The sequence below is a fragment of the Eucalyptus grandis genome, chromosome 11 (genome assembly GCF_016545825.1).
Source record: "Eucalyptus grandis isolate ANBG69807.140 chromosome 11, ASM1654582v1, whole genome shotgun sequence".
NCBI lineage: Eukaryota > Viridiplantae > Streptophyta > Magnoliopsida > Myrtales > Myrtaceae > Eucalyptus > Eucalyptus grandis.
This window is the reverse complement of record NC_052622.1, coordinates 45,963,525-45,978,921: the sequence shown is the minus strand read 5'-3', so window position 1 is coordinate 45,978,921 and position 15,397 is coordinate 45,963,525. Positions and strand designations below refer to the sequence as shown.

Genomic DNA, 15,397 nt, shown 5'->3' with positions numbered 1-15,397 from the left:
TTACCCAGTGAGAATTGTAGGCTCTTCATCTTCATTAATAGTGCCAATCAAACCATCTTCAAACAAATCAGCAAAGTGATAGATATTGGCCTCTTCTTCTTGTAAGAGCTTCGGTGGTCCGGGAAAGAAATCTTTCAAAGGTGTAGGCAAGAGACGTTGGTAGCTTTTACCTTTGATGTTTGGGCCTTTGCGATTACCTTGACCCTTACGGTCGCCTTGATAACCCAGGCCTTTACGCTTGCTGATTTTGACCACCTTAATAGGATCTATAATGCCTTGGGCGAACTTACCCAAACCTTTCCCCATAGCAAAACCGTTCTTGAGCAGTTCTCTACTTGCCATCAGGGAGGCTTCCGAGAATCGAGGCTTCCTAATAATCGACCCAACAGGCACATGAGTGACAGATACCATCTCAAACGAGTGATAGCTCGATTCTCCCTTGACCTCAGGCTCAATGAAAGGTATGGCCGTATTATGGAAAGTCTCCACATCTCTTTCACGTCGGATGGTCACAATCTTTCCATCGATGGGCAGTTTCATCATCTGATGAAGACTAGAAGGAATGATCCCTACAGCATGGATCCAAGGTCGTCCCAATAGCAAGCTAAAATTGCTTGGGATATCCAGTACTTGAAATTTTTGAGTCATGGTAATAGGGCCAATCGTCAGTGGTAAATCGATTTCTCCTATTGTTTCTCTCTTCATCCCATCAAATGCTCGAACAGGAATTGTTGGAGAAAAGACATTTTCCATTCCTATCCCTAATTTACGAAGGGTGGATAAAGGGCAAATGTTCAAGGCGGAGCCATTATCGATCATGACCTTCGAAATCTTTGTCTCAAAATGTTGAGCGTACACATATAATGCTTTAGTGTGTGCTTGGCCCTCAGGAGGGAGGTCTCTCTCAGAGAAAGTAATTTGATCTCTTAGAAGTATTGCACCCACAAACTCCTCCAACTGTACTTCTCCAATGGCCTCGGGTACATGAACTTCATTTAAAATTTTGAGGAGAGCATTTCTATGCTTTTCAGAGGTCTTGAAAAGCTCCAATAAAGAAATTTGCGCAGGCATCTTGCACAATTGGTCAATCACTTCAGCCTCACTTGTCCTGAGTGTTTTGAGGAGTTGTTCAGCTTCCTCATCAGTCACGGCCTTCTTTTCCTCACCTTCACGTGGTGGGTAGATTCGACCCGATCGGGTGACGGCGTCGATTTCATTTGAATTATAATTCCAAGGGACTGCCCTAGTGTCAAAAGTAGGAATCACTTTAGTGTTGGAACATTCACCTAACTCTGGTGGCAACTCGATCACAACGGGACCAAAACCCGTGTTTGGGATTTTGATGGCTCCAAAATTATCAACCAATGAGCTGACTTCAATAACATTCTTGGCAGTTGTATCACTCCCACATGGGCTTTTCCCTTTAGACAAATCAATCACAACAGGTTCAATCATAGCCATGAAGTCATCCTCGAATTCCTCTCCCCATCCATTAGGGACGATGTCTTTAGGGTTTTGGAAATAACTCGGAGGAGGAGTATACTTGACCATAAAGTTGTATTTCCCACTTGGTTGTCCCAAGGTGTCTACCACTTCACCCTTATCACGGGCTTTCTTCACAAATTTACGGTCTGAATGGGAAGTTTTGTATTCATCCTCTTTTGTGTTATATGAGTAAACCCCTTTATCCTTCGGCAAAATTGAAATAAAGTCTTCTTCATCATGAACGATGTGACTTTTCAACAGGTGATCATTGAATGGCATGCTCTTTTCCATCTTTTGGATACCCATCAGGAGTATATCCTTGTCAACATCCCCATAAATCATGTTGACATCTTCAGAATGCTTTGGAAGGGGATTTCGTTGGACATTCGGTGCTGAATCCTTAAAGGTGAGCAGCTTTTTATCCAGCAAATTCTGGATCTTATAACGGAGCACCAGACAGTTGTCCACATGATGACCTCTCTCTCCCATATGATAATCACACGTCTTATTAAGGTCGAACTCGACAAACTTTGGCGGATTATCTCTCGGGATCTCTTTTGCCACAAGATGATTTTCAATCAGCATTGGAAGTAGTTGAGACATTGGTCTAGGCAACGGAGTGAATTGCCTTTGAGGAGCTTTTCTTTTGCTCTCAAAGTTTCGAGAAGAACCCCCTATCTCCATGGCAGGTGTATGAGCAGTAGGAAGATTCATGGTAGGAGAAGCAAAAACTATAGATGTTAATTTCTTGACTTGGTTGGATAGGTCAGCCAACAACGCCATCATATGCGCCATTTGAATCTCCATATTAATGACACGGGCCCGGGTATCTTCGTTTTTCATCTGTGTTTGGCGGCGAGTTCGTATAACAAATCTTTCTTTAGCTGTTTTTCAAAACTTCCTGTAAAAGAAAATGACTCGAATTAGTACCAATCAAAAGAAACCATTGAAGTACAGATCCTAGTCAATTTTATATTTTCTTGAGATGAAATAATGATAAGAAGTGTATATGATCCCAAGGTATCATATAACATCCTCTTATCAAAATTTCTTCAAAAGAAATTATACAATTGAAAAGGAACGACGACAAATATTTAATCGAATGCCCCTTTTCTAAAAGTTACATGAAAATGTTCATGAATTTCATTCACTTCAATCAAACAATTACAAGGGAAAACAAAACCTTGCTTTCTTGAAGCTTACAAAGTGGTTCGACTGTGATGTTTACATGGGATATGAAAATGAATACAAGTAAATCCCAATAGAAAGGAGGGAAACACAAAGGAAATCCCTTTACAAGAAAAGCATATGAAATGGAAACCTAAGTACTAGGTGGGATCATGCGGAGACGCTTGTTTTCATGGGCCAAGCGTTCCTCATCAATTAGGACACTGTCTTCTTGCTCCTTAATATGAGCTCCCCGATCAACTTGAGGCTTGGGAATTTTTCCACATAATCTTGATGTCTTGGGTCGAGATCCACCAATAGTCTTGAGATTCCCAAGCATGGGATCACATCCACTTTGGGTCTACCCATCTAAACCTAAACCTAAAGGGGCACTCATGATTAAAACATATCGCCGTTGGAATATAAAACGCATAATTGAAATATGGAAAGTAAAAAAATAAGCACGATAAAGAAGGAACGATATCTTACCCACCAGACACATGACAGGCACAAATCACATGTCGCATGAAACTGTGAGGTTTTGACGCCTAAGGTGAGGGTACTAAAGGCTCAAGGTCCTCATCCCAAAAGATAAAAATAGTTTACCCACCGCTACTATCGTCGGTCAGTGCTATCTTTATCAGTTGGGATGAACAGGTTTATGTAAGTAATGGATTACCACGAGTATCCACTCGCAGATTCCACCCATAAACCCTCCTAAGGTCCTAGATTGGGCGATCGGGGTTTTAGACCGCGGTTGTGTGTGCAGTGTCGTGCTAAAGCTTGTAAACATGCATTTAAATTTAAACATCCAGCACTTCAATATAAACCCACATACATTCATACATCCTTACACCACCTGCAAAACAAATGGTTTACAAGCACGCCTCCCCTTATAACTCCCACCTACAAAACCATTTAACACGGGGTTAGCGACTAACCTGATTTTCCACGCGACTTTGACATGCAGGCGATCCTACATAAGACATGCTAGTTAAAACACAACAACCATTTTTAAACGGCTTCCAGTCCTCTTAACCTAGTAACCAGTCCCCAGTGGAGTCGCCAAGCCTGTCGCGACCCCATCTCGCCGCCCCTCGAGAAGTATCCAAGGTGGGGAAAGGTCGGGTTTAGGGGTACTAGATCTCGAGATCGCGAGCTCTCCCAAGCTCGTACCCCGCGTGACAGTAGGTTTATTTATACGATCTAGGTATTTAACAACCTAAAAAATATACAGGAGTCGCCACTAGCCTCATTTTTGGGGGTCGGCTAGAAACCCAATCGAGGGTCGGGAGTATTCCCTCGATTCCTACGCAACCAGATATCTAGGTTCGGGGACTTGGGTTACGCTAATATTGCTATTAGCGCCCTTTCGGTACCTAAACAGGATGTTGTGTTTTTCCTAACATGTCCATGCATTTATTTTTATATTTTCAGGATCGTCAATTCTAGACTAAGTGATCATGCGCAGTGGATTATTTCATTCTATTCTATTCCTAAAAAATGAAAGGAAAACAATCAATGAAAATTAAATTGCAAGACATGAAGTAAACAATCAAGAAAAGCAGTAAATCTATCATGCAAACCTAAAAGAAAGTATAAAAGAGAAATATAATCGAGAAAGAAAGGAAACCCGCAACTCGTCGGGCTTTATACAATGCATGAAACCCGAGACATATGTCGGGAAAACGAATATTACATGATAATGGTCGGAATGGACATTGACCTTCACCATCTTCACGCTTTATCCATGTTCAGGATCCCTATTCTAAACCTAGTCTAAGAAATAAGAATCCTTTGCCTCATCTTATATGACTAAGACAACGCATAGAAATCATTATTACAACGAACAGACATAGGCATCAGACATGAACATGAATCCAGCAAAATCAAATCACCAACTGGACAAAATACAAGGCATGCTTAAAGGTTCGTAAGATCACCTAGACAATACACAAAAATGTGAAACTTGCATATGACATAAGGTTGAATGCGAAAAAGGTTTGGGTAAACATTTAACCCTAAATCATAATGCAAAGAAGTCACACAAGTCATTAACATTGCAAAGTGACTTGGAACCGAGAATGTCATGCTTGACAAATTCCAATTGCAATTAGCCAAATGGGTGCATGATATTCACATCAAAAGAGATTCAAATATGATATGCCATGCATTAATGCGAAACTTGTAACATGTGTTTCAAATGTCAAGAAGACAATGAGGCACAAGTTTCATGCATACAACTTCATCAAAAATGCAGCAAAATATCAGGATGTCATGACACATTAATAGTGATTTGATCTAAAAAGAAAATCTGGAGAATATGAAATTTTACCACAGCGCAAACAAAAGAAAGGCGAACAACTTTTGTTAAAGACCCAATCTTAGAATCCTTAACAAGAAAATCATAGAAGAATGACAAGAGGTCAGCTTCGACAAGGGAACAACAGGGGTTCTGAATTTCATTTTAATGACAGATTTCTATCATGCGCATCACAAGAGAAGTTGAGTCCAATTGATGTGCAAATCATGCAAAATCAGCATCATAAGAGAGTGACAGACAATCAGGCCCACAATAACAGTATATGCATTTCTGACCAAGGCAAATTCCAGATTTCAGAATGGATTAAAAAAAAAATGTTAAACATAGCAAACGATGGTCGATTCAGGCATGCAATATATCATTTTAAAGCTTGATATGTCTATTACAAATCTCTAGAAGACATTAAGTCCTAATAACATCATTTACCAGCTCGTTCCAAGGACCGAAGCATATCAGTCAAAACAGGCATACGAATTTCCACATCAGAACAGAACACAACAATTTTCCAGAATTACTTCCTAACTTTTAAAGAAAATTTCATGTGGCTAATGATATCGGATCAGGGTGTATTATAGTTCGTTGGAAAGATAGTCGAACCATCTTCAGCTCTCATGAAGGCATCAAACACAGAGAACCACAGCAACCAGCTCGTATCAGGTCATTTACACAAAAGGTCATCTGAAACAGAGAATCAATCGAACAGCAAAATTTCAAACAAGGTCGAGATATTCTAGACATACTCGACCTGGGTAAATGATCTTCAATTATCACGAAATGTTTATTTGATATAGATTGGAACCTAATGAACAACTTTCATTTAGGCATCACCTTTAGAATCTAATCACAAAAATCATGTGAAAATGGCAAACAAAGCACAGTCATTAAAGGCGTGAAAACAAAACACTTAATCATTTACAAACTGTAGCTCCGTTTTTAACAATTGTTGAATCTAGTAAATGCTGACCAAATCCAAGAACTCTCGGCATCTATTACGAAATATTAAGAAAGAAGCAAAATCTACCCAAACATGCCCGCATGCCGACACAATCACAATGTCTCGGCAGATTGAAATTAGCGAACTTCATCAAAAGAACACATTACAAAGTGCACATTTTTGTACCATATGAGGAGGTAGACAAAAGGACTCACAACAACAAAACCCATATAGAACGAGCAGCAAAACAGCAAAACAGAACCAAGCTAAGACAGAATTCATCTAATCTATACTTAATCCACAACTTCCAGCATGCAATCGGAATGGTAACAGAGCATATGAGACTGCAAATTGTGATTGTTTGATGACAAATTGCCATAAAATTGAAGCCATATTTTCTCACAAGCATGAATGAGTCTATTTGATCAAAATGGCATCAATCCATAACCAAACCAACCTCAAGTTGGAATCAAATGCACATCCAATCATGGGATATCAAAACATGGTCGGTATCTCGGTATATGTAATCTCGTAACTACTATAATTGCAAAAATGCCAAGAACAGCCGACAGCAATCCCAACATATCATTTATTTTAAAAGCTTTCAAACATAATATGAATGGCAGCTTAAATCAAAGGTTATGATCATTAAACTCGCTGCCGAATATCTATACCAGAAAAAGTCGATGCGAAGGAACCAAAGAACCTTTTTCTCGTCTACCCGCATATGTCACATAGAAAACTATGTATGCCAACTGAAAATTGCACCCATGGAGTTCACCATCATGACCAGCATGTTGTCACTCGATATTAGCGGTGTGCCATGTGCAAAGCGAGACTATACTAACCCCAACCACAGCCATGATCACTTACAAGTTGCAGCACTTCTAGGTTGGACCGATGTAACACTACGAAACTACCGAATGAAAACTAAAGCTAAATTCATGTTATTGCTCTACATAAAAGAAACACGAGACAAAGCAATCGAACCACAGAGCAATCCAAAAGAGAGAGCGACAGATCGTGCGCGAGACAGAGCAATCAAGAGAGAGAAAGAGAACCTGATCCAGCTAGCCCGATCTAGAAAGAAAATCACCGATCGAGCGAGCAGACGTCCGATCTCCGAGAAAGAACCAAATCCTCATGATCTCCAACCGCGCCGCTCGATCTCCGATCGCATGCCAATGGAGGAAAACCTTCGCCTCCGACCGAGCTCGGGAAAGAAAAGCGAAAACCGAGAGATCCGAGAGGGAGCTCGAGAGAGAATCGAGAACCGAGAGTCTCTCTACTCGAGCAAGCTAACCTCCGATCTCCAGAAAGAGAGACAGATCAGCTATCGCCGTCATCGTCGATGTCGCCGATCGAGAGCCAAACCCGCTCGAGAGCCACCGAGAGAAAAACGAAGAACCGAGAGAGATCAAGCGAGAGCCACCTCGTGTGGACGAACATCGGCGGCGAAATCTGGAACGAACTCCAATTCCACTCGCCGGAGACGGGGATTTCAGCGGATGAAGAGGTTATCACCGCCGAGAAGAGAGAGAGACCCGGCGATTTAGGGTTTACTCCAATCTCCCATCGAAGAGCTCCATCGAGCGATTCTGAGAGAGATAGAGAGAGAATTCCCGAGAGAGTACGTGAGTCCAGAGGTTTCAAGAGCGCTCGTGAGAGAGAATCCGCGCGCAAAAAAATCCGAGCCCCCCCTCACGCCAAAAAATGAGCGAGCCTTTATATATTTTTTCAACGTTTTTTTTTCCTTTTTTTTTTTTTCTTTTCTTTTTCTTTTTATTCATAATTTTTTTGGCTCTTTATTTTTTTTATATTTTTGCAAAATGGATGATTAAAATGTCGACGAAAATTTCGGGTGTCAACATCCCTTATTGAGGTCTCGTACATGATTCCAATCTTTGGAAAGTCCGCGCAACAGTTTGTTAACCTTCATGGGTCCTGAGATCAGTTGACCTTGATACTCAAGATCATTCATGATTTTTGTAAAACGACTAAACATGTCAGTGATAGATTCTCTTGGTTTCATCTTGAAGGCTTCATATTGACCGAGCAGAATATTGATTCTGGTTTCTTTCACTCGATCAGATCCTTCATAGGTAATGTGCAGCCTATCTCAGACTTCTTTAGCTGTTTCACAAGAAGATATTCCGTTATATTCAGTAGGAGATAATGCACAATAGACGGAGTAAATTGCTTTTGCATCAAGAGCTTGTCTCTTGGTTATCTATTCTTGAATCATCTCGCTAGTCTCTGCAACTTCTTTTCCCCTTTCTGAGACTGTTGTAGCTTTAGGAATGATTCATTTGTCTACCACATCCAATTCTAGAGGATCTTTCGATCTTAGGAATGCTTTTATCTTGTTCTTCTATATGCTGTATTCATTTCCATCAAAATAAGGCGGTCTGGTGTTACTTTGCCCTTCAACCAAACCTGGAGCCAATATACTAGCCATGGATCTTTAACTCTGAAGTAGAAACACTTCAATTTAAATGAGTACACAGGCTCTGATACCAATTGAAAGTGCTAGTACGAGCACCTAGAGGGGGGGTGAATAGGTGCAAAAACAAATTTTGCAAAAATATAGTGTAAAACTTTACTTTTAACCTGAGTCTGGTTGACAATAGACTTTGCAGAGGAAATCAGACTTTAACAATTTAAATAGAATTATGAACAAAATAAAAGAGTTTAGGGAAGAGAATAAGAACACAAGGTTTATAGTGGTTCGGCTAAATCCAAGCCTACATCCACTCTCCCACACTGACAGCCCACCAGCTGGATTTCACTATAAATCAAAAGAGTCATTACAAAAGATCACGTCCTTGATTCCACAAAGGTAGAGACTCTGCTACACTTCCTCAAGGCCTCACAAATATCTAAACTCTCTTTTGAGTACAAATTTACGCTCAACAATTGAATCAGCAAAGAACAAGGAACTTCAGACTTTGGAATTTTTCTATCGCGCACACTCTCGAATAATTAGAGCGTCTTCCTTATATACTCCTCAATGCCTTCATAACTGTTGGCACCTTCCAAAGGAGTTCTTCCAATCAACCCGTTGGACAGAATCAATTAGGGAGATCTCGAGTTACTTAAGGAATGTGATGATAGCCCACCAATCCTGCTCGTCCATACAATCAGGATCTAGGTTTCCATAAGTAGAACCTTCCAAGTATACTTTGCCAATCAATGGATTCAAATTACTCGAATTAATTTCAAAACGAATAATAGATCTTGAGATGCTATCTCCAGCCGTGAGAACTTCTTTAGCCGCTCGAATCAAAACCTTAAAGAAATACTTGAATCTGGATAAATCTTCTTCGGCAGTCTAGAAACTTTCAATGAGGGCAGACTTTAAATCTTGAGTCTGGCAGTCTTCAGATTTTGACGAAAGAGTCTGCAAGTCTTCAGACTGGACTGATGGAAACGTTTTGTCAGCTTCAAAACAACTAAGGAAGTTTTCTCCAACAGAACTTTCCTATTTCAGTGGCCAGACTGTTCAACGCAGATTCAAATTTTGGGAAGTTGATCTTCTGATCTTCTTTGCTCAATTTTGAACGTCTGCAACATATCCAATTCGAAATATTCAAAACTTTCACATCAGGCTTAAACTCAAGACATATCTTAACACGAATTATGCAATTACAGGACAAATAACACAGAAATACACTAATAGTTCATTTCTAGTTACTCTCGCAAGTAACTCTTCTGATGTTTTGGTTCTTATGAGGCTATGCTCGTTCTATGGACCAGCATTCGATCTCTCTCTCAGCAAACTTCTACACCTTCCCTGGGGAATTCTTCAGCAAGTCCCTGAAAAACACCGTTTTCAGAGCCATCGCTGCCTCTTCCAGTTGCTCCGCACAAAATTTTACTATCTTCTTCTCGTTGGAATAGTTCCCTTCCTTCAACTTCGTGAATGCGCATGGGACTTGCCTTGCAACAGCGTCGTTTTGAGTGACAATGGCGGCTTCTGCAACTTGCAGGTGGCTTAACAAGATGGCTTCTATGCGTAATGTGCTGATCCACCCGTTCCTCGAGACTTGATGTCCCTAACTCGGTCAATCATCCCTATGCCACCATCCGAATGCCGTACACCAAGATCCCTGGTCCTGTACCACCCGTCAGAAGAGGGCTCCCGGGTCGCCTCCAGGTTGTTAAAGCAGCCCATCATGAGGTTGTTCCTTGGAGCATGATTTCTCTAATTGTTTTTCCGTCGCTTGGAACGCTCAGCATCTTGGTCGGGTCCTTGACATCGACGAGGAGTTCTCTACATTTTAGGTTATGATCATCGTGGTCGTCGTCCTCTTCATGGTGGTGTTGTGGTGACCTCAAGGGGTTGATGAGGGCGAGCCCTAGGGCTTCTGTCATGCTGTATCCGCCGATAATGTTGAACCCGAGGTTCGAGAAAATATTGAGTGGGCCGGGCACTTCACGTCACCGTGCGCCTGCCCAATCAGGATGCGACACGTGTTGCCACGTGGAGCCTGGGTCCCGCTTTTTTTTAGCCAAATTTTTGCTTTCTCCTTCTCTCTCTTCATTAATCGTTGCGTCCTTTTCTGTCTTCTCCCACCCTTCTCATTTGAAACGCCCTCTCTCTTCTCTGTCTTCACCATCAAGCCGCACAAAGTCACTCTCCCTCTTTCTCTCTCTCTCTATCAAAAATCTGTCCTTCCCAATAGCCCGCCGATCGCATCCGGCACGACACCTCCGCCCCCTCCGGCTCAACGCCTCCACTATCCTGTTTCGAAAAGCGCAGGCATCCTCCCGATTATTTGATTATATTTATACTGCACTACGGTAATTACACATTATCGACATATCTCAACGCTACTAATCTATTTTTTAATGTGAATGATATACTATCCTTCGATATCATTTGACATGTGAAGCTCGTGATGCAATAGGACTCTCCACATCAAAGTAAACGAAAATGGACCATTAGGTCCATTACCACAGAGATGAGTGCCCTTGTGGAGCTGAATGGAGTCAAAGATGATCTTCGCCGACATGTTCCTAATACACACATTGACACCGCCAAGCACTGCCATTGCCCACGTGAAGCACCACCCATTGCACCTGAACATGTCCACTGTCCACAAAAAAAAAAAAAAAAAAAAAATAGGCAACTTCCACGTGTCGTATTGGAGGATCAGCACTAGAGAGTTCAAGTACGCTACCCGGTGGCTGTACGCCACTGCCTTGGGCATCCCTATCGATCCCGAAGTGAGGTTGACCGAGATGGGGTCTCACTCGTCGGCCGGACTCATGGCTTGGAAATTGCTCTCTCCCATAGCTAGGGTTTGTTCAAACTCTCGAACCTCAAGATCACAGTGGGTTTGACAGTCTAGTGAGACGTCATGAATTGCGACAAGGAGTGGCTTGTGATCGTGGTGGTTTTCTAGGAGGTGCGTGTCGTTCTTGTTGTGGATGACTTTGGAGACGAGAGGTGCATGATGGATGCAAATTGCACAATTCCAAAATCTTCATAACCAAAATAAGAACGTACATAATTGAGTAGAAAGATTAACGCATTTATTTTGGGATCCATCGTTCTTAAAGCAGAAGCGGAAAATTGATGTTCCATGTGCAAGTCATTATCCTCTATTGCCCTCCGTATCACTGGCTCAATGAGATGGCCCCCTCACCCTTTAGCGCTAGATTAACGCCCCTTATGTGAGGATACATGTGAGAATTAGGGTTAGAGGAGAGACTCGAGCACTATTTATAGAGTTTCCAACCAGATCTCCTCATTACGAGCCAAGCTCAACTTGACCCATACGAGCCAGTCCCATATTAGACTAATTAATAAATCTTTTATCTCAACTTAGACCAAACCCCGTTTTACAGTAACCGAAAACGGTAAATTACAATATCAATTAATGTAGTCCACATTAGGAAAACTCTTACATTCTCCCACTTGGACTATAGTAATTGAAATTGTACTGTATGTGTGCACATTGATCTAGAGATAATTTTTAATAGTCAATCCTATCCCATAAAGTCTCAAACACCGGATCATGGCAGTAATTGCATGTATACATATAGAATCTTCCATAACTAAGTAGCACGGACATGCGACACAGACACGCGCCACGACACAACATGTTAACGCGTTATTTCTCAAAAATAGAAAATTCCGACACGTTGGGACACGTTATTATTAAATAAATATTTTTATTTTTAATTATTTTGATTCAAATTCACAAATAAATAAATAAAGAGTTTACAATGAATTTATACTAATAATATTAATAAATCTATTCATAGAAAATTTGAAAAACATATTCATAGTTAATGCATAACCATATTTGAGAACATGTTTTTAACTTTAATAAAAATTATGGATAAGACTAATGACTAACAAAAAAATAGAATCAACTTTATTTAAATAAATCTTTGATATTCTATAATCATCAAAATTGATTATTATTTAACATTCAATAATTTTATTTTTCGAAATAACTTTTTAACCCATTTATTTATTTTATAACAAAAATAATTGTACCACTCAAAATTATTTCCCCGTCTTTTCTCTCTAAACTCCCATCCCCAAAATCATTTCCCCCTCTTTTCTCTCTAAACCCTCGTTCCCAGAAAATCATTTCCCTCCCGTTTCTCTCTCCCCTATCCCCCACGCTACCCCAAAATCTTCCTCTCGATTTCTCCCTGCTCTCTCTCTCTCTCTTCCTCCCCCGCGACAGGCCACCCCAAGATCTTCCCCTTGATTTCTTTCCGGCTCTCTCTCTCTCCAAGATCTTCCCCTTGATTTCTTCCATGCTCTCTCTCTCTCTCTCTCCCTCCCCCTCGACAGCACTTGCTCCCCCGCTCCCCGCCCCCATCAATCATCCCCAAGCCCCCTCGACAGCACCTCGCTCCCCCCGCTCCCCACCCCCATCAATCATCCCCAACACCCCTCCTCCCCCCCCGGGCCTTCGGTTTCTTCCCCCACCCCCCTCGCCTTTATATCTTCCCCCCACTCCACGCCACCTCCCCTCTTCGGCCCCGATTTCTTTTCGTCATCATGCCACCCCTCTCTCCAGCCCCGGTTTCTTTCCATCATCCCCCACCACCCTCCCCCTCGATAAAACCCTAACCACGACCTCTTCCTCCTCCTTGTCACACAACTCTCTCCCGGTTGCCTCATTGTAGTCGCTTGCCAAAAGGGCCCTCTTTCGCAGCTGCAGCCTCGCCGTCGGCCCTCCATCACAGCGTCGCAAACGCAACCCTCTGGATCGCCTACACTTCCTCCGGCCCTCCCTCGCCTCTGCTCCCTCGGCCTCGCCTCCACCCTCCATCGTCATCCTCTCTCTCAGTCACGTGCGTCGGAATGTGTCGAGAAAGGTTAACCACGTGTCGGAAAATCCGACACGTGTTGACAGTGTGTCCGAGCGTGTCAGACACGACATGGGAGCTCCGGCAACATGTCGGTGCTTCATAGTATATGGATTCAATATGGTAGTATGACAAATGGATAACATCTCTCATAGAGAGATCTCATTTGTCAGTCACAATTCTCTTACCTTAAGCGTCACAAAAAAAAAAAAAAAACTTGTGCCACTAGAAAATATCTTTATGATTCTAATGAACCCACATATGTCTTGTCCTTACGGTTAACCTTTCTTTATGTGTAACAAGACATATGTACAAGGCTAATAACTGGATGCCCCTAGCCTTCACTCAAGGTTTAAGCAATACCTTGAGACTTTTAACAATACACACACACACATACACACACACACACACACAACATAATAACAATCAATTCAAAAATATTTTATTGAATGCAAAAAAGTTGACATATATATATATATCAAAATGTTACTAAATTGTAACAAAAACAGATGTAAACTTTATTCAAGGAAAAATAAAACACAGCTCCCACTAAATAACAGTATCCCAAGATGCTCCTAGGCCCATGCTAATGATATGTCGCTCAAATACACATGGGTGTAGGCCTTTAGTTAGTGGATCTGCAACCATATCATCTGTAGGAATATGATCTACTGCAACGTCACAATTCTGCACTAATTCCTTTATGGTCAAAAACTTAACCTCTATGTGTTTAGACCTCTTAAGACTTCTGTTGTTATTAATAAACAACACTGCAGAATTATTGTCACAATGTAACTGTATGGGTTTATCCACAAAATCAAAAACTGATAACTCCCTAATGAGGTTCCGGAGCCAAATAGCTTGAGTAGCAGCTGAAAAACATGCTACAAACTCCGCTTGCATAGTATAAAAAGATATGGATTTATGTTTCTCGCTCTTCCATGACGCTACACCTCCTGCCAACATAAATATATATTATGTCATTGACTTCTTATCATCTTGATAACTAGCAAAATCTGCATCTGAATACCCTGTTAGTTGCAAGTGTGGAACATGTCTATAAATCAGCATATAATCTCTTGTTCTCTTTAAGTACCTTAAAACCTTCTTGGCAGCAACCCAGTGATCGCGTCCTGGAATTGACTAATATCTACCTAGAAGCCCTGTTGCAAAAGCAATATCTGGTCTAGTGCAAACTTGAGCATACATGATACTTCTAAGCACACTAGCATAAGGTACATTCTTCATTTGAGCTTTCTCAAAATCTAAATTAGGGCATTGTGAAAGACTCAATTTATCACCCTTAATAACAGAAGCAATTCTCGGTTTGCAATCCTGCATATTGAATCTTTCTAAAATGCGATCAATATATGCCCTCTGAGACAAACCCAATGAACGGCAAGAGTAATCCCTATGGATCTCAATGCCAAAAACAAAAGACGCCTCACCAAGGTCTTTCATGCTAAAATTTTTCGATAACATTCGCTTTGTCTCATGCAGTAAACCAATGTCACTACTAACAAATAAGATATCATCCACATAAAGTATGAGAAAAATATATTTCCTCCCACTGACCTTAGTGTATATACATTGATCTACTTTGTTCTCAATAAGTCCGAATGAAGTGACAACACTATGAAACTTGAAATACCACTGTCTAGAAGCTTGTTTAAGGCCATAAATAGACTTTTTCAATCTACAAACAAGCTTACCTAAGTCATCTGCTGCAAAACCTTCAGGCAGCACCATATAAACCTCATCATTAAGGTCTCCATTTAGAAAAGCAGTCTTACCATCTAATTGGTGTAACTCCATATCGAAATGAGCTACCAATGCCAAGATCACTCTAAAGGAATCTTTAAAAGAAACTGGAGAAAATATTGCTTCATAATCTATTCATTCTCTTTGAGTGAAACCTTTAGCTACCAGTTTGGCTTTAAATTTTTTTCACTTTCCTTTGGAATCTCTTTTAGTCTTGTATACCCATTTGCAGCCAATAGGTTTACAATCTTCAGGCAATTCAACAAGCTCCCAAACACCATTGTGTTTCATAGATTGCATCTTATATTTCATCACATCTAGCCACAAATCTTATTGAGGATATGAGATGTCATCCGTATAAGTTACCAGATCAACAACACAGCCAATAT

The 15,397-nt window shown here is 41.0% G+C and overlaps 1 protein-coding gene across 1 annotated transcript; it reads right to left on the bottom strand.

Moving 5' to 3' along the window:
• LOC104420769 lies at window positions 1-2,268 on the bottom strand. Its single transcript, XM_010032549.2, has one exon. The coding sequence runs from the start codon at window positions 2,266-2,268 to the stop codon at window positions 1-3; it is 2,268 nt and encodes a 755-aa protein (XP_010030851.2).
• Between the last annotated feature and the right edge of the window lie 13,129 nt (window positions 2,269-15,397).